This window comes from Numida meleagris, chromosome 2 (assembly GCF_002078875.1).
Source record: "Numida meleagris isolate 19003 breed g44 Domestic line chromosome 2, NumMel1.0, whole genome shotgun sequence".
NCBI lineage: Eukaryota > Metazoa > Chordata > Aves > Galliformes > Numididae > Numida > Numida meleagris.
The window spans coordinates 114,445,960-114,473,275 of NC_034410.1; the positions used below are offsets into that span (position 1 = coordinate 114,445,960).

At 37.9% G+C, this 27,316-nt stretch overlaps 1 protein-coding gene across 6 annotated transcripts in view; it reads left to right on the forward strand.

Annotated features, from left to right (window-relative positions):
- The window catches only part of PREX2 (phosphatidylinositol-3,4,5-trisphosphate dependent Rac exchange factor 2), a 181,448-nt gene extending 176,011 nt beyond the window's left edge, over positions 1 to 5,437 (forward strand). For all 6 annotated transcript variants that reach the window (XM_021387325.1, XM_021387326.1, XM_021387327.1 and 3 more), the window contains one exon: positions 222 to 5,437. In XM_021387325.1, coding sequence (XP_021243000.1) covers positions 222 to 267 — 46 coding nt within the window. In that variant the 3' untranslated portion in view covers positions 268 to 5,437. The remainder of the gene's footprint in view (positions 1 to 221) is intronic.

The window sequence follows — 27,316 nt, forward strand, 5'->3', positions numbered from 1 at the left end:
TATTAAATTGCTTAGAGATGTGTGTGCTTTATTACGAACATGGTCAGTTTAAACATCATGCTCATGAATAAGGTTTTACTGGATTTATATCAATGTTATTAAAGTACCTGTTACTTTGCAGTACAGACTTAGATTTAGTTTGTTCCTAAATTTACCTGAATTTACCTCTTTTAATAATGACTCAGAGTAATGTTTACTTTCTTCTTTTTTGTTGTTGTCAGACTATACAAGCTGTGCCAGCCACCACCACCAGTTGGAGAAGAATGAGGAAAACAATCAAATAATGGCTTTTAGGACACTGGAACTGTATGACAAAAACTAACTGCACTATAGCAGTATGTGCCTGGGCCTTTGATAAATAAAAACAAAAACAAAACCTTTACTCAGGATTAAGAAAGAAATACCGTATATATATATATTCTCTATCGACATTGAAAAATGACTTTCTAAAAGCATTTCTGGAATTTGTGCCCTCCAGCCTTGTGCCAGTAGAACAGGAGTCTTCCTTGGGAATTTTACACTGGAATCAGGTTCATTTTGATGTGTTTTGTTCAGCCACACAATAGGCGTAGCCAACAGATTGAAAACAAATGTCTTGTTCAGAGAGAATGGCTTCACTTGTACGCTACACAGGATGTGTTCTTGTGGAAGGAATAGAAGCCTAATAAACTAGGCTTGGTAATGAGCATGCACCTCATATTTGGCCCTTTGCACTGATAATCCCTTTTTATTTTTCCTGTCAGCATCGTAACTTCTGAAAACAGTGACATCAGTGTTTCAAGGATATAATGTAAATGAGATTGAAAGATTAAAAACTCATCTCAGAACTTGTGCCTAATGGCTAGAGACTGACTACTTCTATAAACGTCCCCATGTAATCACAGTAAACTCAGCCATGTGTTAAGTAACCCATTGCTGTACCCTTTTAGAAGGAAACCTACATGGCATATGAAGCAATGTTTTGCCGCTTTTTCATTGCCATTATAATTATAGTGGATGTTTTACATTATTTTTCCTCTGCGTTTCAGAGTTCTTCAGAGCTGTGTATATTCTTGTACAGCGTTAGACTAGTGAATCGACAGTGTGAGGATGAGACGGTATTGTTATGTTTAACTGGAAATATCTGTGTTTTAAGTGGAAGCATGGTTTGGGTTTTGATGTTCCATGCACCATTTCCCTTATTTTGTCAGTATTGTTTTATGTAGCATTTCAGTTCTTGTTGAGTGTTCATAATTGCGACAGATTTGTTTTGAAAATTGTGCTGAGTACTTAGAGGGCCCAGGGAAAATAGATGTGGATTTGGCTGTTCTTTTAGCCAAAGTATTTTCAGAGAAAATGCCCCTAAATGAAGCTTTGATTGTGAATATATTAAAGCAAAAAGTTTATTCTGAAATAGTTCTCCTTGTAGCAGTAGCTACACGTTCTGTCAGAGCAGGACATACACTGATAAGAGTGCTTGAATAAAATTTATTTTTTGTACAGCAGCTGCCTATAGTTATGCTGTGGTAATAACTTCTGGACCAAATTTTGTCTAATTATTTATGAAATCTTCAAAAAAAGATATTAATCCATAATGAAGTAAGTGAGAATTTGAAAGAAGTACTCTTGCAGAGAGGATTTCTGGGGGACTTGTTACTTTTCTCCAAAGGAGGAATTAGGGCTCCTACCTTTTTCTTAATGTTTTTACACAGACTTTAACTTTGCTAAGAAAATAAATATTTTTATATATCCACAGATATATACGTCTGCACATATATTTTAGTTTCAATATGTGTATATGTAGTCATATCCATTACTGGTCCAACCTTAAATGTAGGATGTTTTCTTTAAACTGTGATGAAATCATGCAATAACAAACACTTCGGTAACAATTTATCCTTTGTGTTTTGGAGTCTGCACTCCTTAGTACTGGTTGGAAGCAGTGGGACTTAATCTTCTTGATTATAAAGAAAGCGTTACTCTTTGGTAACTCACTCTTTTTGTCTAGGACAACTTAATGCTTGTACATCAGTCATGATTTATAGAATTGCTATTCCAGTCAGAATCTCATACTTTGGGATATGCTTTATTTAGTGAGGCAGTACTGGCTGGGGTAAACCCTGCTCCAGGCAAAAGTGCCCAAAATGTTTCAGTTTCTGCTTGCTCAGACACCAGAAGTGTGCAGAAGCCATAACGTGCTCCTGCCTGGGATGGTGCCACAGACCATGCAAGGGTGGTGTGCTCTGAACAGGGCTCTCAGTCCACGCTGTGAGCTCAAATATTGCAATGAGATCTGCCCAGAAGCATATTTAATTTTATTATATATATATTTTTTTACTGTAAGGCAAGTCAGTTCTTAGCTGAACAGAGCTACTAGTTCTTGTAATAGGGCAAATTACACAACCTAAAAGACGATATCTGGTACACATTGTAATTGGTTGGATCCCTTTTTTTTTAAATCACATTGACACTGGTAGGAATGCAAATATGCCCAGACAGTCTCTTGTACAATATGGTAATTATCTGCTTTGTTTTTCACTTGAAAGTGGAGGGTAACAGACACTGGCAAACGCTGAGGGACAAACAGTTATGAGCCAGTCCCTGGACCAAATTCTGCAGCTATTGTTTCAGGAGCGTGCATCTGAAATCTTGGCCTCTTCTTTCTGTATCTAAATTTGGTTCCTTATTCCATTGTTTTTTCTCCTGAGGGAGTTTTCAAAAGCTTATTTGGCACCGTGAGCTTCATTGGTGACCTATACTGCAAAATAATGTGCTTGTTTAGCAGGGGTGCTGGCTGAGTTAAGCCCTGGTTTCTTGGGCATAGAGGTAAAACGTAGAGAGGGGACTTCCAGAGGAAATGAGGCACGTGTCCTCTTATTGACTGTCTGTGGAATCTAGGTGCCTAACTTCTCAAAATTTCTCCTAAAAGTCAATATTTTGCGGTGTTTCTGACTATTATTTTGCCCTCTGATCTCAGAACACAGCCCACTGGCACATCTGACTTCTAATAACACTGATGGACATACAGGGAGCTCATTCTTTAGTTATAGATGTACATATGTTCATGACTAAAGCTATTTCTCTTGTTTGGAAAGCATAGAACATGTCTTTATTCCTTACGCAATGTGCACTCGCAGAATAAAAAAATTCAATTCCCTACACAGAATTGTGTTTATCCCCTCGTAAATTTTTAGACATCCAGATGACAAGAAGAGATGACCAGGAATGATGATTTACAAGAACTCTAACACCCAGAGCTTGTGAAATCTTTACTTCTGCTGCAACAGATTATGCAGCCAATTTTTATGATAATGTGTTGCACTGGCTTAGGGAAAGCATTCGGTATGGAGTTTTTACTTTTTCATCCAAGACAAGTGTAATTCTTCTGGGAATAAATTCAAGGATCTATAGAGATAGTAACCAAATACTTACTGCCATAATTCAGTGGTTGTCTCTAAGAGATTTAACAACTGGGAAAGGATTTTAAAGGCCACGTAACAGTTATCTTGCCATTGGTTCATGCTTGGAGAAAATTCGCATTTTAAGATAGACCTGAAGATCTTTGGCTGATCTTTGGAAGCACCACCGCTAAATAATAGGATGCTAAACAGCCTTTATTCTAAGAAATGAGGGTTGATTCAGTCTTGTTTCCCAAATGACTTATTTCATAGTGCTCGCAGATTGTAAAAGTAAATGAATACAAAAAATGACAAATATTTTTTTTGTTAGGAATCCGTTTTAAAATAAATTCTCCTGCTTTCAGCTGAACCAACCATCTAATTGCATGACAGCTGAGAAAGCTGCTGCCTTCAGAGTTTCTTTAGACAGCTTTCACGGGTTTAAGCAAATGCATTGAGTTTTGAGGTTGTTTCATTGTTTGTTTTCAAGGCAGTAGTAGTATCAGAACTGCCTTCCTACTCCTTTAGAGGAAAAACAATTAAGTTTATGAGGATTTATAGTAATCATATTTCATTTATTAGAATACTCTAATGGGAAAAAAAAGCAGTTTTTATTGATCTGCTTTTAGGGAGAGAGATTCATAAGCAATCCGATTTTTTTTTTTATTAATTGATTGTCAGATGTGGTATGAACGTATTTAAGACAATTGCTTGAATGTGAGTATACACATCATGATTAAGCATGATGCTCAAGAAAGGAAAGTATCTTTCATGTATTTTCGTTTAAATTGTGAAATTGGTAACTTTAGCGTATATACATATTGCTCCATACTTCTTACTTTACTTCATGGTTATGTCAGCCAGCATTGTACGCATACTTTGCACTGTTCTTGTTTAATGTTATGAACACAGGAGAGTTTCCCAAGCTAATGCATTGCTTTGTGTATCTTATCTCTGTAATTGTTGATAAATGCAGGTAATTCCTAATTGTACTCTAGCAGTACACTGGCATTGGTAAGTTAGATGCACAGTCCATACCTGTCTCAGGATACATGGATTTTTCATCATTAGGTTTTGAGTTTTAAGAAGATACTGAACTCATATTTTTGTATGCTGACAATTGTGTTTTGTTGTTGTTTATATATATATATATTTACTGTATATATCATTGAGTTTTCCTGAAGAAAATGCATTATTAGGAACATTTCCTTTTTTTTTCTGAAAGAATTGGATTTGTTTTCTTCTTATGTTTGTGTAAATGAATATACAGCGTGCACAGTGACACAGATGTTAACACCAGTGGGAAATTTCAGATTGCATAGAGGCCCATCAAGTGCTTGTTTCTTCTCCAGAAACCTCAGCTTTGTGCTAGAGTAGAACTGCTTTAGAAGTAACTTCTGCTTCAGTTCAAATGTCTTATGGAGTGTTCAAAGTAGCTGGGACATTTTTGCAAAGTACTTAGCTTGGAACTTTCATGGGAATATCTACAGCATTTTTTAGTGTGTGTCTGTCCTATTTGTACAATGTGTCAGATTTAAAAAACTAAGCAGCCTTATTAACTTTTTAACACCCTGTAAATAGTGTATGTATTCGGTTTTAGTTGCGTTACACTTAAAACAAAAGAAATACCAACTTAACTTTTGTATTGAGTATTGCACAGTTTTTCAAATGAAGAATATATAGTTTGCAACATCTCAATAAGCACAAGAGAATAATACTGCTTTGATATACGTAAGTACATCCATTCACAGGATCTCTCAGTGAGCTGATATTTGAAAGCACTCAAACTTAGCAGTTTTTGTGGGTAGTTGAGTTTATTGGAAGTAACTTTCAGAATTTAGTGTTAAATATCCTTGAAACGTGGATTTAAATTACTCTTTCCCATTTTTATGAAGTGCCTATGTAGCATACTTTGAGTCAACTTCTGTATTGATTATGGGTTAAACTAATACTGTGTTCTTTTAGATCTATGGTTTATTTTTTTAGTCTACATATTAAGGACTGGAATGGTAACAATGTATTACAAAATGTCAGATGGCAATAAAACCATTCATACTATGGCCACTGTTGATCTCTTTATTTGTAAGCAATTAAAAAGTGTTTTTGGTGGTGGCGGTCTTTAACACCTTTGGTGTGACTGCTCTCAGAATTCTGTTGCAGGAAAACAGAAATCCAACTTCTAGAAATGGGAATTCAGGTCCAGTCTAGGTTCACTGCTGACCACTGAAGTATATTGTTATAACTAAACGAAGTGAAGCCTTCATGAGCAGTAGTCCCTGGATTTTGGCACTGTATTTTGTGAAGGCTGGAAGAAGGGAGACAGGCATGAAAAACACTTTTCTGTGCCAGTGGTTCTATTACTGCCCCACTAAGATGCAAAGCAGGCAGTTTCTAGGATGCACGAATGGTGTGGGAGGCCTCTTCCACTGATTTTAATCTTGGGACTAAAAGTAGCAGCCAGAAATGCTCTACAGCCCTAATTTGGTGAAAAGACTTGAAAATGCCTCTCTACAACCTGACAGGAAAGGAAGGAAAAGAGAAGGAATCGAAGATAGGATGCGTGCTGAGCAATGCCACCCCAGGAATGAAATGTCCTGAACATCTTAATTCAGTCCTTTTCCAAGTATTAGAAAATTCAATTTACTATCATGACTTAGAGCCACAACTTTTTGTGAAGAAAGATCTACCTTTTAACTAGTCATGTTTTCTTCTTGTTATTTAGATTTCTTTAGGGATTTTCCTTAAGTACCAGGCTTTTTAATATTCTGGATAAATAACTCGTGTCTTTCCTTGTGAAGCGTAACTGCCTCTAAAAGTAGGTGGAATTTGTGCTGTATATATTCTGGGACCGTAATCAAATGTAAGGAATGCCAAGCAGATTTCATTCTGCTTTCATTTAAATGAATAACCAAATTTTCATTGACTATGGAGAATGAATCTATAATACCTGGAGTATTATGCCAGAACCTGACTATCTTGAATGCTTGTCAACGTGCTTGGATCACCTAATTAATGAAACTATTCATGTCTCAAGGCAGAAAGCTTGACTGGAAATGAGAAGCAGACCATGTGTAATCAATGGGGTTTTGTCATCAACCAGACATTCAGTAGGTCTAATCAAACTAATACAGGGCATGATTACAGGCAAATGAACATCAGTATTGCATTAACTGAAGTCAGTGCATCATCGCAATAGTTAATGACAGTATCACCCAGACTGAGAGAGAAATTATGTCTGATCTTGATCAGTGCTGCTTCTTTGTATTGAATATAATACATTTCAGAATACTCCGAGGACAGTTGAATTCAATTTCAAGACAAAGTGAAGACTGAATGAATGTTTAGCAATGTATGAGATGCTGTTCTCAAATACGTAAAGGTTTTATATGTTAAGAAATAATGTAGGTGTTTGGAATTTTGTCAGTACACCCTGGCAAACTGGTAGCTTGGGAAACACAGTATAGCTGTGCCAGTTTTAAAGGACATTTGTGGGTCTGATGCAGATAGAACAGACAGTGGGTTTTCATTGGTGGACTACCTCCCATGACTTTGAGAAAAGCGTTATTATTTTAAACTGCAGTATGGGGCTAAGCTACATTGTGTGGATGCTCATCACACAACAGTCATGGGGAGAAAGAAAAATATATTTTAGTTTTGAGCCTTATCTTTAAAGAAACACAAGTTCCATATCTAGTCCTAGCTCCTATTTTCGTTTCTAACATGAGGAATAATCAGTGTCTCTACTGTTGTCAGTAACAAAATGTGTTAAATAGGAGTCCAGGACTTGTTCCTTTATTGTTTTTTTTTTCTTTCATTTACCTTGTTGGTTTTTTTTTTTTCCTTTCATTACTTTCATTTGTTCATGTGAGGTGTCTTTCAGAGGGGCAGTAGAAGTTAAGGGTCCGGTCCAATCCATATTTTGGGCACACTCTGCTTTCAGAAGTTCTTGAAAGCCGCCAGGGTTCATGTGGAGCTTCATGTGGGGCCTGACCTGGTGAGCAGACATGCAGAGGACCCCGAAGACGCAGGAGTGACCAAGTGCTTTTCGCAAAAATTGTAGTTTAAAACGTGCTCTGTTTCTGTTGGAATTTAGCTATGATTGAAATGAGCTTATACGAAAAAGAGTTGGTTGGTATAATGGAAGTAGAATATTATCCATACCAATAGCCATTATATACCTACTCCCTAGAAAAACAGGGAACAGACCTCATGTACTAGTTAGAATAAAAGTGGAGCAACTGCTTATATCACACATGAGGATGGTAATAATGTTTTTAATGAGAAGAGCAGAAAAAAGCAGAAAATCCAAGTTTTTCCTAAGGAATCCTTAATATTTAAATTTGCTTTAGGCCGCATTAGATCAAAAGAATGAGATTTATCCCTGATTATAATCAAAGTTTCAATAAAGTTCAGAACAGTTTCAACAAAGAAGTAGAAAATTTGATCTCAGTGAGGAACTCATTTTACTGTCCTTCCACTCTCCATTTCCCTGTTTCCAAATGCCACTAATCCCCGTGAATGTACCTTGCAGCAGACTCAGTGGGGAGGCCAAAGAATAAAACAGCATGGAAAACGGACTCTGCTGACGTTCAAAGGGAAGAAAATCACAGATGCCAAAGGCCTTTCAAATGTGCTGAGCCATGACCATTTTGTGTTTCATGCCACATTGGTCTGATGTATTTCACTGAGCAGGGCTGTTGGTGCAGGAAGATAAGTTCTGCCAGGTCAGTTCAAAGCTGTGATACATGGAAGCAGGTCTGCTCTGAATGAGATGGAATGAAATAAAAGAAATGTTCTTGCCCTTTTGGTGAAATTTGGCATTGGGATCATGTATAGGTCTATTCAGATATGCTGCACTAGGAAATAAGACTTTCTGTCAAGCTGGATCTAAACAGTCAGTCTACTGAAAAATATTCTACTATCTGCAGCCTGAAGCGATGGTGTGTAGTGTTTTGGCTACTGGTAGCAGCAGGATGATGTGGGAGGTCAGATCAGAGATGATGCCAACGTTCCTCTGGTTGTACCTCTTAGCCCAGTGTCTCGTGCATGGCTTCAACGGGAGGCACAGGGAAGTGCTCCTCTCCTAGAGCATGGCCAGGGCTTGGGGTGGCTGTGGGACAACTGCCTTCAACTGTTTTCAGGCAGAGTGATGTCTGATGTTTGGACTAAAAACTTTGCCTTTCCAGGCCAAAAACTCTGAGAAGAGTTTTAGCAGGTGGCCCAGCCTTGCATACGTTAGATGTTAAAAATGTATGCACCTGGAATCAGGCATGCTTTGTGTTCAGATCCTAGGGGGATTTAGATGAGAGTCAGGCACCAAGGTATTTGTCTGTCTCTTCTAGCACATCTGCAACACTGCTACAGTTACTTAAGGGCACACTCATGAGCCATTTGGAGTATGTAACTTGGTGATTAAAATCAGAGGAATTAATCCAACTTAAATTCCAATGTGCAAATGGGTTTCTGTTCATTTAGTCACTGTTGGCAACAAATGCTGAGTGCCCAGGTATCTCAGTCACTTCTGAGCATAGAACTGATGCTCCTACTCCCTTTGCCAGCTCTCATAACTTTACAGTCAATATCCAAGTACTTCTGACAGGGCAAGAAAGCCCGAGATTCCTTTTACGGGACACTTGTGAAAACACATCTTAGTAATCAATGTCACCTAAGGATGAGAGACAGCTGGAGACCTAATCACGAAGACAACTACTTGTTAAGCTTTCTAAAGCCTAGTCAAATTATTCCTGTGGCAGTTAGGCATCAAAATGCATTTGGAAGCCCCATCAGGCTATCTGTGCCATTTTTAATGAAGTAGCTTTAAGAACCTCCTCTAGATGGACGTAAAATATACGGTGAAGATGTAAGAGACTGAGAAGCAAAAGGGTTAATGTCCCAAACACTCGGTAGAAGAGTAAAAGGAGATAACCACAGCAATGAGATATGGAGCCTTGTGAAGGTGAGGTACTTCTCCCAACTGATTTCCTTATCTTGTGAACTCTATGCAGACCTGCTGAATAAGAAAAGGCAAATTTAGTGGAGATCTCTTAAACTATGCCTGTGCACCAAGGAGAGTCATCTAGCAGACATTTTGGTATGGGGAGAATAAGACCCCCTGAAGTCCCTCTGACCTAATGACTTGTTTCCAGAATATTCCAAACCTTGAGCTGTGCTTGTGCAGGGGTAGGGCCATACCTCAATCACAATGTTTGAAGGGGCAAGAGGACCACTCAAGACCCCAGACTCATTTCTGGAATGTTCAAGAGAAGGAGTGAGCTTCTCCTTTCAGGGGGGCTGTGAGCACATAAAAGGCAAAGGACTGCCAGTTTGGGTGACCGCCCACCACCAGAGGAACAATCCTGATCCATCTCAACATTGCTGGGTCCAAGGGTGGTGATTCTCTTTTCTCTCTCTATCTTTCTCTCTCTCTTTCGCAGTTATGTTAGAACATATCACAAGGCATATCATCACAGCTATCACTAATGGGGCATTTCTTATTATATGGCATCAATAATCAAGTTGAGCAGGCAAAACTGAAGCTATTCCTTATTTGAATAAAAGTGTTAACTGATCATTTGGTGTTGTTTCACCTTAATTTACCCAAGGGGGATCTTGAACCTTGCGACCACTGAACGTTATGCAAGGGTAGTTTGGAGTCAGGTTGCAACAGAAGGAGATAATTTTCAGTGTGATAAACTGTAAACAGAAGTGAAATACAAATTCCTACAAACAAACCTGATCTTTCATTTCTGATTTTCCAGTCATACTCACATGCTGTTCCAGTATTTAATAGCACCAAAGCAAGAGCCTTTCACTTGCAGTTCAATTCACCATTTGTCTAATTTGGCTCAAGTCACTGCTGTAGTGACCTTTCCCTCTAACTGCCAGTTCCAGTCTATGGCAAGTTATATTTACATCCCTGCTGGTAAAATGATCAGTTATTCAGAAATCCTGGCTTTTATTCAGAGCTTCTTCTTTAACTTTCTTTCCAAATGTCCTTGAACATATGAATGTGTCAGCTTACCATCTCGTGGCAGGCTCTCAGCTGGCTCCCACCTACTGCTAACCTTATGATTCAGGTTGTCTTTGTCCCACCATTGACTCCCAGGTATCTCAACTATCCAAAAACTTTAAAAAATTGTGCACAATCTGGAAGATCAGGACTTGAGTAAATCAGTGTTTCTGTTGAAACCGTACAGACACGAATAATCCCTAGCAAGAATCCCCTAAGGATACTGACAGGCACCATAGTATCTTCAAGGATTGCCACATAGTCATCTTATCAGTGCCATTGTTCAGTCCTCTAGGTATTACATTATTCTGAGACTCATGTGGAAATGCTATATATAGCTGTCCTGTCCTGCTGTGGGATTGTAACTATGTCAGGGAAGAAGGACGGTTTGTGACCATGGCAAGGAACTAAGAAGTCTAGGATCTGTTTGCAGTCACTTCCAAGCAATTAAGTATTTACTCAAGGTAACAAATGGTGAGATGGCATAGCCAGCTAGTGGCCAGGCTGTCCATCACTGCTGGACTGACTGATGTGACCAGCAGTAAAGCACTGCATGCAGTGACCTGGAAGTGGAAGATCCTTAACCTCTGGACTTTCTGGAGAGTGGGATACCTTCTCAGAAGCATCAACTGAGTAAGTTAGGTGCATTGAATTATTTAGTTCTTCTAACAGAGGCTTCAATGAAAAACTGAGCCCTAACTATTTCAAGGTATTACTATAAATTATTCCTATAATAAGGACTTACATGGACCAGACAAGCCAAGACAGGTCCTTGTCAATACCGCTCAGGCTACCTATTAAGATGGTATTTATTCTAAAGCTATCAAAAGAGAAACTATGCAATTTGCTGAGACTATAATTCTGCTGGACATAATTAGCTCTGCTTTGTCCAAAACATTTTAACAAATGGGTTATCTGCAACAAAACACGTTCAGTGATATTTCTGTGTTCTGTCTACACAGTGAGCAAAACAAGTGAAATTTTACATCAGTGTATTCATTATTTAGCACGTCCTCATTCTCTAGGCATGCTAGAGTGCCTCGAATTTGCCTAAATTGATGAGGGAGGTAAGTAAGCTGATAAGGCGAGCAAGCTCTATATACAGAGACAATGCTTATAACCCAGTAACATTAATGGTAAAATCTCTTTTTGGCCTCAGGTGGATTTGGAGGAGCCTTCATTTCACTCAGAAGATGCAGAGAAAGCTCTCACACTTTAAAAGGAGAAACTAAAAGAATTATCAGAGTGGTAGTATAAAATTTTCTGAAGTTGTGTTTTCACAGCATCTGGGTCTGGATGACAGAAAAGAAGAGAGAACATTGTATGTTCAGAAAAACAGAGATTGTGATATATGACATACGATTCTGTTACATGGAGGAATTGGAGCAACTGATTTGATTTTCATATCTCCATAGATTTTTATAATTTTTTTTCTCTTCGTGAAATTTGGTCTAATGATGATACAACTTCATAGTTTTATTATGACTTGGGCTGAGTAAGTTGTATAAGTTGCCATTTTGTAATTCTGCAAAGAAGGATATTGAGATTATGGTTATTTATATTGCTTAGGAGCTATATTAAACAGATGTAATGGCCAAAGTGTTGCTTATACTGTTGCTTATACTGAAGGGATTTCTGGGAGCAAGCTTTCCCATAAAATGATAGGAAAAGAAAAAGTGTTTCAGAATATCTACCTTTTTTTTTGTTTGTTTCTGGAGAACATTATTAAGACTCCTTGAGGATGTCTAATGTGCAGAAGCATTTTGCAGGCTCAGCAGCCAAGCTGATGGTGGTTCGCATTTAAAGTGAGCTTTAAAGTGCATGATTGCTTTAATTTGCTTGGAAAAATAGGTCTGTAGGATGTGTACCTGCAACAAAAAAATCTTTCTATTTTTTAGTCATTTAGATACTACTGTGTGTATATAAAAGCTGTGAAATTGGAAAAATTGTTTCATTTTTCATCTCAAAGAGATGTTATCCAGGATAGGAATCAGTAAAAGGACAATATTGCCAACAAGCATTTGCTTCTGTAACACAACAGAATACAAATTGGGAAAGCTTAGAGGAAAACTTGTTAATGCACCAGTTACCTTAGTTATGTGCAGAATTTCTAAAATGAATTTAAAAAAATCCAGAGAATCTAAATTTGATGTTCTTAGGGCCATTTGTTTTCATTCCTCTCAAAATTTCTTTGACGTGACTGTGTGGCATCCAAAAATTTGTCCATTCATTTTAAACCATTCTTCAGAATTTGCAATGAGAGAAGTATGGTAGAAGAACAACACAAAGAAATAACATATTTGTAAAACTTAAACAAAACAAAAGAACATTCCCCCAACACTTAAGTAAAAACATCCGTATGGTTCAACTACAATGAGCAGAAGTAAACTAAGCACCATAGAAATGCTGTGTACTGAGTGAAACTTTAATTCCAGGAACAAGGGGACTCTGCTTTACTGAAACATTTTCTTTCATTTTTTTTCCTATGGGAATTGATGCGACACCAAATGGATTTATCTCCTGTGGAAAAATTAAATAATGATTATTATTTTTTTTAGGTAAAGAATACATTAAGAATCTCCTTAGTATAGAAGGTCTATTGACTACTAAAAGAATTGATTTACAAAATAACTGGGAATTCTCAGACACACTGGCTCCAATAGATTCTGCTTTCTGAAGAAAGTTTCAGAACTCAAACCTCAAGCTTAAGTTAAAAAGAATAAATGAGTAGAGAACACCTACTTCTTATCTTTTTTTTTTTTCGTTTCAGTGGTTGCAAAAGGAATTAATTTCAAGGGAAGCAACTGAGCTGTCACCTCCTCTGTGGAGCAGTTTGGAGGGAACCATGTTCAAGTGGCACCAGCTCAAGTTTCTTGCTACCTATCTCAGAAATTATTCAGGTCTGGCATTTAATAAGCTGTGAAAAGATCAAAAAATCATGTTGACTTGTCAGTTGAGAAGATCTGCTAAGCAGCTGCATAAAGCTGCAGGTTGGAAACTGCTTCAGCTGTTCCAGTTTAAGAGTCCATTTGGGAATGTCTTCTAGAGCTGGACTTAGCATGGGTTAATGAAATCTAGAGCTCTGCTTATCACAGCCAAGAATGGCATGTGCACATGATTAAGACTGGTCCTACCGTCTTTGGAAAGAAAAAACAGTTCATCTGGAGCTTCAGTAGATTAGAAATTTGCAGGTCTAGTGGTTCCAAGACATAAATGCCATCCTTCTGCTAGTCTTCCTCTTGTGCTGTTTGCAGTGTAAATGTCAGCAAAAATATCTGGCTGCACTGAAACTGACAGGCAAAAAGGGTAGGTAGTTTGAGACAGGGGTAGGTGTGTTTGGTTCTGTCACTAATGCCTCAAGCAAAGGGTTTCTTTGCCAGACAGGAGGTAGAACTTCCTTTGATACTCTTGTATTTTATAAAATTTGTGACACTGAGAAGAAGAGAGAAGAAGATGCTTTGCTTTGTTTTGGTTTTTTTTTGTTTTCAAATATCTCAGCATTTTCATCTTTGCCCGACTTCATATAATAGTTAAGCAATGGGAGTCTTCAGAGAAGGCTTTGAAAACCTGTACTTTTAGGACTATACTTTAGGGGTTTGAAGAAAGTTGTATCTCCCAAGAAACCAGCCCACCACAGTCGTGCTCATAACAGTTGCAAAACTAGCATACTGGATTCTTAAGCAGCTGTTAAGTGCAACAGTGTAGAATGCTGTGCATTCGTCTCATCTTTAGCCTTCCAGGAATGAGTAGAGAAAAGCAGACAATTTCAGCTCCGGACACACCATACATCAGGCCCAAGTTCAGGCTGTCCAAGCAGTAGGTGCTGAGGATCATATTGGAGCAAATCCACAGCCAGAATCACAGTGGAGTCTGGAGGTGTGGGCCTGCTGTGGTACATCGACTGGCCACAGGCTGTGACTACCAGAGGAGATCTGTTAGGAACATGAAGTCAAGAGGTTAGGGACACCAGAAGTCTAACCACTCTTCCAGGAGCTTATCACGTTTCCTCTCATAGCTGACCGCCATGATAGCATAATGACTGTCCTTGATGAGCTGGAGGAATGGGCCCATGGCAATCTCATGGATCCAACAGTGACACATGCAAAGTCCTGAGCCTGGAGCAGCAGTGAAGGCTGGCATAATTAATTGGCTAGGTGATAGCTCTGCAATGGGACTGCAATGAAAGCTACCCACATTCTGGGCTGTCTCAGGGCATGACTAGAAAATCAAGTAAAGCGAGTAATCTCACTACTTAGCATTCAGAAGACCACACTCGGAGTACTCTGTCCAGTTTCCAACCCTCACACCACCCAACAGAAATATCTAAAAAGTTTGAAGAGCACAGCTCAGAGAATGCAGGGGGCCACCGCCCTGCACACATCATCTGACCTTGCTTAGCCTGGAAAAAAAGGCGGTTGCAGAAACAAAACAAGATTCTTCACAGAAGTGTAGGGTTGAAGCACGAGAAGTGATGATCACAAGTTAAAATAAGGAAAATGCATCATGACCAGCATTGAGGGAAAGGACATTTTTTACCTCAGCTCTAAGCACTGGGACAGATTGCCCAGGAAGGCTGTGACATCCAGTCTCATCCTTGGAGATTTTCAGTGCTCAGTTGGAAAACAGCTTGAGCAATCTGATCTAACTTTGAAGTGAGCATGGCTTTCAGGTCCCTTCTGACCTAAATTACTCCGACTGCTGAATCGATCAGCCACCAGCTGAATGTCTCAACCACCAGCATGCTGAGCCCAGGCTGGCTGCCAGCTGAGAGGTACAAACCAAGGGCTGTAGGCTCCGCAGCCTTCCTGAAGACACTAGATGTGGTGAGACAGATATAATATGGTTGTCTGCTTCAGGAAATCATGGACAGGCTGCCCAGTCATGCCAGGAATGTTGAACCAAGTGCCCTTACCAAATGGCTTTGATCTGGACAAAAACACTGCCAGTTTCCATCTCCAGTTTTTGCAGATACTTCGACTATCTGCATAGCAGTGGCTCATGTTATGCAACTCTAGAGGATAAAAAAAAGCCAGATGCACTTCAGCTAGCAGACTTGAGGAGAAGAAACAAGAGGAGCAACAGCAGGTGGCAATTACTTCTGAACTGAAGCAGAAGTTAATACCTCTGACTGGGTCTACTGCATGGTATTTCAGCAAGTGTCACACAAGAGAAGCTTCTGTGCAGGTAGGAAGAGATGCAAGGTAAGTGCTATGCCAAGCTGCCCTCCAGCTACTCTGCACCATGGAAGAAGTCAGTATGCTCAAGAAAACATTAGTTTAGAGCTTGACCTGGAACTAATGTCCTGTAGTTCTTATGGCAAGGTCGTCTCCTTTTTATGGACCTCAAAGATAACAGAGACACTTTTTTTTTTTTTTTTTTTTTTTTTTTTTTTTTTACATGCCAAGGACATGATTGCATATCACTTACCTGATTATAACTTTTCACTTCCAGCATGTGGTGGGTGTGTCAACAATTTTACTTGAGTGTGAAATGAAAGGCAAAGTACAAAGACTGAATGCCTCATCACTTCTGGATAAAACTATTCAAAGAAGAACAATAGCAGGAAGGTGAATGCTGTCTTCAAAGTAAGAACACCGTTTTCAGTTATTCTTATGTAGCTCTGGACATCTGCATGGGAGTTAAGAGATTTCATTTCCTGTGGTAAAATGACTTAAAATAAGCATATCAAAGAGCAAAAGTAGGAGAAGCAAGAAATTTCAGACTCCTAGTACAGTCAGTGCCATGAAACACCTATAGCAGTTATTTAAACTATGAATATAACATGATTTCTTTAAATTAAGATCTCAGAACATCCATACTATAATAAAAATAAAATTCAAGAACATGTAAAGAAAAAAGCTGTAACTTGATCTTTAAAGTTTTAGGGCCTGGACGTGAGATGGAAAACAGTCCTAAAATACAGCTTTAAAAAAAGATAATATATGCATATTAATATAAAAGGGAGAAATACTTGAACACTTGGTTTTGTCTCCTGCCAACAAAAACAGCAAATGGGATCCCTCAAAGGAGTTATAATGCAGAGATGGAAATCTGGCTAAAATACAGCCTCCTCATGAAGACTGGAAGACTACTTCCTCCCTTTTTGGAATGGTTTTGGTTACCTATTGAAAAATTAATAACAGAATGCAGAGATAGTGATGATAAAGGATACATGCTTTCATCCCTTCAGTGTAGCAAGTGGTGACAGCACAATGATTCAGTGATATAGAGAGAGCCAAGAATCATTAGAAGGAAAAAAAGATAAAGAGTGAAATTTTGTTTTCCTTGAATGAAACAGCATTTTATTTTTCTATGAGCTTATCTGGGTTTTCTATAGAAAACTTAGTTTTTCATCAAAATGTTGGTTTACTCAGCATAATTTTTTTTATGCTAGATCTTTTTAATAGATATTTTTAACCAGAAAACAAGCTCATTTTGTTTTCTTTTTTTCCAAAACTAGAAATGATTTTCCAATATATTGAAGGCTGCTGCAGAGAGGATGGGGATCTTTTTCCCTCCATGTCTTTCACGTGAGTGATCTCAAACAGCAGGGAAAAAACAAGGGAAAATTAGAAAATGCTTTCTCCTGTAATGTGTGCAGTCTCTCACACTGCAGGTCTTTAATAATATATTTGACAAATATATGTCATAAGTGATATAATTGATTTTGCCTTTGGACAAAGGATGGCATAAAAGCCTTCTCAAAATCCTTTCCTGCCTTATTTTTCAGTTCTTTAATTATTTTCTAGTGTGAATCTGAGCTTGCTCTGACCCATAGGCTGATAACGAAACCCAGTCAATGTTCATTTCAAATCACTTGTGGTTTTGCACGTCTGCTGGCATCAATAGATAATAGCTCTTTCCTTACTTTGAATGTTCAAAGTTACATTTGGGAACTGCTAGTATCTGGTCATTTAGAACAAACATAAAATTACTTCAAAAGCAACCACTACCATAAAATGAAAATAAACTTGAGCTAAGTTGTTTTGTGTTAATATAAAGTTATGCAAAACAGAAGTTAAGCATAAAGATGAACACTTTCAGCTGGTATAAATCAAAATTGTATTACTGAAATCAATTAAACAATTGATGCCTGCTTCAAAAGGTTACCTACTCATAAGCATTTTGCTCCAAAATGGGGTTTAGAGAAGTAAAAATCGTTGGCTGCCATTGGTTTTGCAATCAGGAATCAAATGAAATCAGGAGCAAATGGAGCTGGAAAGGGTATCCTGTACTCTACTGAAAACATACATGAAGTTTAGCCTATAGTGTACGGAACAAGGACAGTTTTCAAATGAACTGCACTTTGGTGTTATTTTTTCATGGCATGTATAAGCAGACATATAATCTTGTACTTCTTTTTGGCCTCTGTTGATTGGGCATTAGTATATAAGCCTATATATATGATGTATTTATACGTATGCACATATATATGTATGTACTTTTTGTTTGTATTTGCCCTGGTTTTCCAAATTATCTTCCACTGTGAACTGGTCCCATATTTTCTGCGCTGCAGACCCCTCAGGTCCTCTTGAATCTATGCTTATGACGTTATTAAATGTAAACTGAATAATTAAATAAAGTACATATGTATAGGTACTTTCAGGAATATGGTCTTAGCTGTCTTAAGCCACCTATGTTTAAAAATGCGGCTACTGCTTCTAATTGATCTTGTAGGTTTTATGATTCCTGTTGCAGTAAGGCTAACCTAATTGCCTATGTGCTCCTACTGTTCCTGGTTCCTTTCTTAGATATCAGGAATACTTACACAGTACATTTTTCAGTTTTTGCAGATTCGCAATGAATTGCAGTACGCAATTCCTACCTATGTGCCTTAATGATTTCACAAATGAGATACATAAACAATTTAGTAGAAATTGCACAAAAGACTGATTTTTTTTTTAAATTTGTCTTAAGATTCACTATACCATTTTGAGAATATCTGAATAAATCACAGAATCATAGAGTCCTTAGAGTTCGAAGGGACCTCTGAAGGCCGTCTAATCCAAATCCCCTGCAATGAACAGGGACACCACAGCTAGATCAGGTTGCCCAGAGCCTTATCCAGCCTTGCCTTGAAAGTCTCCAGGGATGGGGCATCAACCACATCACTGGGCAACCTGTTCCAGTGCCTCACCACCCTCACTGTAAGAGACATTTTCCTTATATCTAACCTAACTCTACCCGCTTTGAGCTTGAAATGATTTCCCCTTGTTCTATCACCTTAAGGGGAAATGGTTTCAAGCTCGAAGAGGGTAGATTTAGGTTAGATATAAACAATAATATACATCCACACAAGCTCATTTGCTGGTCCTTGTTTTGCTGAAAAGTTTATACTGTGTTCGCTGGTATAGTCCTCAAATTTCTAATAGCAATCACATTTTTTTTTAACCATTCATCAACAATGTTAACACAGTCTAGAGCTGCATGTCTTACAGATGGACTGCAATTCCATTAAAAAACACACTGCTTCCTTGTTGTGATACTATGTTCATTGCATACGTAAGTACAAATATGGAGTACTGCTGCAGCTAGGAAGCAGATTTCACATTGGTGGACCTGGATAGAAATAATAAACTCTTGTGGACATAAAAGAAATAACAGTCTTTTCCTTAGAAAACCTCTAAAAACAACCAAACAAATTAACTGTTTTTTAAGACCATTTTTAAACAGTTGGCATAAAAAATTGCCAGGTGAAAGAAAGTCTGGAAAACACCAAATGAAGAAAGTCCAGAGATTAGAGCAGTTCAAAAATTTCAATGGAATAGAAAATTTGTGACATTACAGGAACAGATAGGAGAGCTGAGGATTTGGGAGGGAAGCAGGTCTCACTGTTCTTCTTCCTCCCTTGCTTTTTAGTGGAACACACTTCCACATTTACAGAGCAGACTCGAGGGGCTAGTTCTCAGCATTTGAGTATGTGGTTAAAAGAGTGATCTCATTAAGCCTTTGGAACAGATTCTGCTATGCTTTCTCATTTCAGACAGCACCTTCTTCCACAGGTATTTTGGGTCTCTGTGGGAGCGGCAAGTTTTGATGTATTTGTTACGGATAATGATATTACCTGGAAAAAATCCCTTCTGAGGAAGTAGAATTTGGTTAGGAGCTGGAATCCACTCTATCTCATGAGCAATTTCTGCAGCAGTCTAGTGTCTTCCAGCCCATCTGAAGTTAAATCACATCAGGTGAATTGTCAAACTGCAAATCACTAATTTAACCTAGAGCAGCCTCTCTTTGTGTTTTGGAAGAGCATCCAAACGTGGCACAGCCTGACCTGAATTAGTTTGTATGAGCTGATGAGATTGCAGAACAATGAGTACTACTGTTCATTTCTGCCATCATTTCAACATAAATAAGTAAATGAGTGAACACAATGATCATGTTACACAAGGAGAGCCATAAGGACTTGGTAATTACATGAAATAATTAAAAATTAAAATATGCATAATGGTTTTTAATTAGGTAAATGCTGTAAAATAAAGTACTCATTTGTAAGAAAGTCTGAGAAACTGTTGGTACGGCTGTTTACTGAGAGGACAAAAGTTTATGCTGCCAGCTGGAGAGAAAGAAGAAGGAGAACAGGGCAGACATCAGGCTTTTATTTAGTAATAATTACACCTGTGAAGGCCAACCGCCTTCCTACTTGCTGGCTAGTTTCTTCCACACTGTAGAATGAGCGTTTAAACACCTCGATGGATAGATGAAATTGATAGAGGTGTTGTTGCCTGAAAGCTCTTGGACTTCTAGGCTTTCTCTAATTGAAGCTCTTAGGTTGGGGTGTTTTTGTTGTTGTTGTTGTTGTTTTTTGTTTTTTGTTGTTGTTGTTGTTTTTTGCATATTTCTATTGCAAGTATCAGTGTATGTCTCCATGGCAGAACTGGGTAAAACCAAACTAGGCTAATCAAAGCAAACTGATCACCTGTATCTTTGTCAATTCTACAGGTTCATGCTATACAAACTTAAATGACAAGTGGAAAGTTTGGGGTTTGTGTTTGTGTATGTAAGGATCACACACCTCTTTGTAACGTAAGGATCTGTAACATTCAACATTTTTTTGTATAAGGAGAAATGAGCACATCAGAGATCTTTACTATACCACCCAGTGCATTATATCTTTACCGAAAAATTTCTAATATGCTAGAAATTCTGAAGTGGAAAAGAGTATGCCTCTTCAACTGCTGGTAAAAGTAACACATTTGTATGGAGAAGATTTTAATTCACCTGATAACTGACAGATTTGATGCCTGGCTATCTCTCAGCTTAGTCTAATGCAGAATAGGAAAGCTATTCCTAGAACCTTTGCCTGAAAATTTTGAAATTTCTTTAAAATTCCATTTTGTTAACTAGGAGTAGAGTAAAGCTCAGGTAAGCATAAGAAAAGGGATGGATACAGCACCACACAAATACCGGTGCAATAATTGTTTTTTTTTTATACCTGGGTTGAACTTTTAGAAGGGTTCTGCAGATGTTTTAAATGTAATTCTGCTGTGCGCTGTTACCTTTTCAAAGTGTTTGGTAGCACTTTGAGAAACTTTTGAGTCGTCTATTAATATCAGATTGAAACTGTAATCACAGTCTAGCAGATTTGGAAAACCTAATTGAGCAGAATGTATATGAAATCTATTTGATTCCTAGTCTGTCACAAGAATATTTTATATCTCTGTTGGCCCAATTTCTCATTCTTATTTTATCCAGTGACAGTGTCATTAGATCAGTCACTGCATTTATGTCTTAGGAAGATCTAGTTCTAATCCACTTCTGAAAATCACACTAACTCTTCTTGCAGCACGCGTTCTGTACATACCTTACAACGGCTGTTACCACAATCACTTGTCCTCCAACATTCCTTCAGCTCATACATTTTTTGTTCTGCTTGGCATGCTCCTTGGACTATATCCAAAATAGTCTCCTCCTATTGTTCAGTAGGTCATAAGGGAAAACACATCTGATCTGACTCCATAGCTCATCACCACCATTGTATTTTATACTTTTTCTTAGTTGAGAGACAATTTTTACTTCATGTACTTTATTTACTTACTGACCACAAATTTAATTGAAATTCTGCAGGACTTGTGTACTACTCCAGTTCATTTTAGTGTCCAAGTGAATCTACAAGCATCATTTTTCTTGCTTTCAGGGATTGGTGTTAGCATTCTGTTAATTCACGGTGGCAAATCTTATTCTCTGCAATAGGTGAGCTTTAAGGAAACAGCCCTACTTTTGCATCTCCGAGCTCCAAGTGTACTGGAACATCTTTACATAATTTCATCCTCCATCCCAGGCTGAACATGGATGGCTGTGCATATCCTGATTCAGCCTGTTAAAAGAAAGGATGTGCAGTGGGCCCCAAGCAGTCCCTTTATTCTGTGCTGTTGTGGCACTCAGTTTTGAAATGATACTCTGATTCCTTCATTTTTCTTCCCTGCCCCAAACTGTGCTGGCAAAATTGCTTGCTCTTGTGCTCTGTGGGGCTATTTTAGAATTACCTCCCTCTCTTCCACTTTATCCTTTACCTCAGAGTCTGAGGGCATAATTCCATGTAAAGAACATAATGTCTTAATCCGGTAATTTTGATATATATAAGCTACTCTTTCAACAGCCTTGCAATTATATTATTTTCTCATAAAATAAACTATAATTACAGTCAATTTCCTGATTTAGCTACTACTCAGTCCAATTGCATTATATTTGTCTTTAAACATATTGTATACATTTGCATTTCTGGTATGTTGTTTTTCAAGCTTCTTAAATATGTACTAAAACAAGATTGCACTCAGTTCTCTACTTGTAAAGAAAATGTCTTCTTGCAGTATTTCCATTTCCTTCCTTTGCTCATGCAATGCTTAATCTGAACATTTAAAACTACTTTAAAAACATGTCAAGATACACTAAAATGTTTTTAAAATAATTCTCCTGCTATCCTGAGGTAATTTCCTTGTGGGAACAACAAGAAGTGGTTTTGATCTCTTTCGGAAACAAGAATCAGAAAATTTGGAAATATTGTGGGTTTCTTAATTTACTGAATGGAAATATGAAGAACATGTCTATATGCTAGCTATCTTTAGACTGGAATGTACTGGTTTAAGGTGTTGGCTATAGTGGATTGGGGATTTGTATTTGGAACAACAGTTTATTCATATGATGAAAACCACTAAGAGACTCAAAATAATATTTCTTATTGCCAATCTACTTTTAAACTAAGAAGAAAATTTAGTTTTAGTGTGAGTTAATTTTGCCATGAAAAAAGTAATTTGTTAACTTGTTAAGATATACCAGTGTCTATCCTATTTGAGTTTCTGTTGAAATGCAATGCAGTAGAAAACAGCTCACCAATTCAGGCCAGCCAGTCATAACTCTATAAAGAAAATATATTTGCACATAGCATCATTGCTGTAGGGCGTAATGATACAAATGGGTGCCATTTGTAAACCAAAAAGAAGTGGAAATTTTGTTGTGATGCTAGATGCTAGCACAGAAATGATTTGAAGAAACATTCCAAATATTAATATTCCAGCAAATGAAGCAGAATATCAACTTTTCATCACTGCAGACTATGAACCACATAAGTCAGGACACCAAAATTGCACAAAGGCAGTGACTGAGACTGAAAAAACCTTGCCAAGAATGGCCTGGGAAAGGACACTTGAGGAATGCAGAAAATCAGTGTGACTTCAGACTCAGTGGTGAAGTGAATGGGATTTGATGATGAAGGGACAGCTGCAATTAAGACACTCAGATTTCTGCAGAGCTGGTGTAGGAAAACTACAATTTTTTTTTTCCTGTCCAGAGGAGCTTAGGTAGAAAGACTAAAATGGTGATGAAGCAAGACCTTGCCACTGATGGAGACAGAGTACTAAATCCCAACACACCATTACTTAATGTTATTCAAACTTGTACTGAACTTGGTCACCTTTTCTAGAACTGAATTGAAAAATCAGGTTTGCAGCCTTAAGCAAAAGCATCCTTATTTCAAATGTTTTAGCAAAGGCAGATGGGAGGGCCATAACATATACTAAAGTAACAGCTGAGATTCCTAGCCTTATAACCTGTGTTAGCACCTAAGATGAGGAGCAAGTGGGGCATCTAAGAGGCCTTTTCAGTGCAAAGTAGGAAAAGAGAGATGCTGTTTATTGTTGGTAAACATCTAGATTTTCCTATATCAATGGTGTCCAACATTTTGGCTTGCCTGGGCCGCATTGAGTGAAGAGAAATTGTCTTGAGCTACATAGGTTGCTCCAAAAGTAATGCCTCCTATTTATTTCCATGGAATTTACAACAGATGCAAAGGGCACAATAACACTGTTTGATAGAGCAAATGCCCAGCTACAAAACAGTATGTTTCCACGTAGTCACCACCATTAGCTATGCATTTTTGCCAGTGATGAACACAAGAGCTGATATGCCATGCTCGTAAAAATCTACCAGTGGAGGTAGCTCTGCTGCCACCTCTTGCACAACAACAAAATGTAATAGGATATTGGTGGGAAGGTTTAACCTCTACTGCCATACCACCACCATCTGCCTCTGATGTCGTGGGTGAACATAATAAAACAGGAAGAATTACTTTCAGAGCAGCCTTCATAAAGTATAAGATATAGTTAATGTATATAAAGTAACAAAACTTAATTTAATTTTTAATTTTTTTAAATTAAAACATATAAAAAAGAGAGGAACAAAACCATAAAACTTGTGGGGTATTTGACTCTGTTTTTGTGAAACTAACGCCTAAGTCTGGCTCAATGGCAGTGGCTGCAACTTTTAGTGACTTTTCAAGGTGTTAGATATTTTTGATGAAATTTTACACTTCCTGTGCTGCATCCTTGACAATAGTTGTTCACAAATGTACATACTGCCAAAAAGCAATGACACAAATAAGGTGTGGTTGTGAAGTGAGGAGTATTTCTATCTGGTAAAAGAAAGCTCATAAAAGTCCAGTAGAGAGACATGATCAGATTTTTGATTGCAACTCTATACATTCCAGTTGAAAATTTGCAGATAATGTATTTATGTTGACTGAAAATGGAGTCACCAATAAATAAAATTTGATGATTAGTTCTGCAGTCTCAAAACCTACTCTTGAATTGCTGTATCAAAATTGAAAGCACAGCTGCCTGTATTTTGCTGTTCACAGGATTGTGTTTAGCCAATGTATCAAAGTGCATAAAGTTATTTGCTGAGCTGGCACTGCACTGTTCCCTCCCCGTACCCTAGCTTCAGCCCAGATGGGGTTCATAGGGCTGACTGGTGCTGAGGGGCCGGGATGAGCCACCGCCATGATGGCACAGGGCAGGGGGTGGCTGCACTGTGAGCTGTGCCGGGCCGCATGCAGCCTATGGGCAGTGGGTTGGACATGCCTGTCCTATGTGATGTGCATAGAGAGAACAAAACCTGGCATCTTTGTTCTCTCCTCCCCCACTTCCCCTCTGTATTGAATTTGCAGAGCATTCTTACTAATAAACAGCGAAGAAATAGATCATGCCTACTTTGATAGATAACATATTCACCTATTTTTGAATACCTTTTCATAGCAATCATAAATGATAAATAGGAAGTGAATAGGAAGAAAGGAAGTGGGAAAAGCCCTTGGGGAAAAAAGCTACTGCATTCCTGAGTGGGCTTGTGGATTAATTATCTGTGAGAATGTACACTACCAACTTGATTTCCAATAATCCAAACCAGTTCTTCAAACCCATCAAAATGTTTTAAATACCAGTGTGATTTATCTAAAGCTCAATAATAGCAACCTGCCTAATGCTCACAGCCTGTGAGAGACACAGGCAATGGTACTATCTTTCTTGTATTTTCTCCATTTTGAACCCTGTTAATTTGTGTATCTTTCTGCAAGTGCAGAATGTTGCTACTTATGAAGAATGCTGCAGCAACAAATCTGGCAATTATTTTATATCTGTTTTCTGCAATACAACTTCTCAAAATTCCTTTTGAAGCTGCAGGCTTTCTCTTTGGTTTATTGTTTCTATAAGAAAGGGTACATGGACCTGATACTGATCCCACTAAATTTAAGGGCGTGGGTTCAGTCTTACAGATATGATTTGAAGCCTCTTGTAATCTTGTCTCTTCTTAGGCACAACAGACAAATGTCTTGTTTACTTGGGCATTTTGACAGAACTGTCAATTTAGAATAGAACAGCTAGCTTGATAGTCATCGTTATCTAATGAATCCTCCTCATACCTGGTCTATGATCCTTTTCAGATCCTCCAGAGAACTAAGCTGTTGCAGACTGCATGATTCTAGAATTTTGCTCAATCCCAAAGCTCTTACTAGTTACATAGATACTTGCATAGTTTCCTCCCTTAATAGTATTCCAACCACTTACTTCTTATGCTTTTCTCTGTGTTGTTTTTTTTTGTTTCCCTGCCATCATTAGATGTCACGAATAAGCAAGTCTTCTTGCAAATGCAGAATTGGTAGTATCCCCATTTCTGTTTTAAAAATCTCTCTCCCTTACAGCACTAGCCAAACAAGCCTTAAAATGCAGACAAATGTAAAAAAATTTTTACACTTATCTTTGATAATGTAGTAAAGTCCATAAATTACAGTTTTTAAGCCATACATTAATGCTTACCTACCGATTAGAAAGGAGTTCTGATTGTAAAGAAAGCCACTGTGCTGAATTTATTCATTGCATTATCAAAAATTCACTATAACTTTATATGTGTCAGCTGGGCACAGGTATTTCCCACAGAGCAAACCATTCACGACTCAGTTGACAAATCCAACCAGAACAGAACAACTGTGGTCCAGTTCATGCAAGCACATTATTAAGATTAAAACAGGTTGGACAATGATTAGAAAAATATTAATATCTCGACTCCTAAAGCACTTAAAAATACAATTAATTTTTAACTGAAGTGCTCCTCTTAAGCACTGAATTTAGTACCTCCATAATATGTGGCCTACATTTGCACGCTTTGCTCTTCTGAGGGGAAGTGGGGACCAATATTGTATTTTTAAAGTTAGTTTAGAATTTATGGCTCCTGATAAGAACAAGATTGAACTTATAATATTTCTGTAAGATAGATAATACATTCCTCCATTTGTATGAAAAAAAAGGTTTCCAGCAAAATAACCATCCACTACTTTTCATAAAGTGCTCAGGCACATAGTTAACCTAGTCTCCAAATAAGTCTTTCAATTTTGCTACTGAAGATAATCCTTTATTTTGTAATTGTTTAGGACAATGAAGCTTATGAAATGTAAATTGCTTTATCAAGTGCTTGAAAATTAATCCTAGAATAAAAATACATTTTCGAATGTTATTAGGGGATGTCATGTTACTAATCACAAGCCAAGCTTTTCCCTCTATTTTGGGACAGGAGACAAATTCAATTACCTTTTTGCTAATTGTCTGATGCGTGTTCTTATTGTAATGTGTATTATTTTAAATGCTCAAAGTTTGCAATTGCTAGTGGGAACCAGCTGTATGACTAAGATTTGATGCATTAGGTGGAAAATATAACTCATTATTAAGACAGCAGTGTATGAAGACCTGCGCAGATGCTGCTTTATGAAAATCAGCTGAAACTTTTTAAAATTAGATAGTTGCAGTGACGTTAAACTCCAGTTACTTTCATAGCAGAAATACCAATCTCTCTTTCCAATGAAGCAAACCAGCCATGATGATGTCACCTTGCGTCCAGCAGTTTACATGAGAAACAAACCCAAGGGGATGGATCATCAGCCAAGAATTTTCCCCCTTTAGAAAGAATCAGATGTGTGTGATAGCTGCAGTGCTGCCAAGGGCAAGCATTCAATGGCACATTCAGTCTAAGGTCCTTGTCCTCCTCTTCAAGGACTATAATGGGCATTGGCATTAATATTTCAAGGACTTCCTCTAATTTCACATCCCTCCAAGCATTAGCAGTAATCACCTAAGGATGAGATATTATTACAGAATGGTTGCTAAGCTTC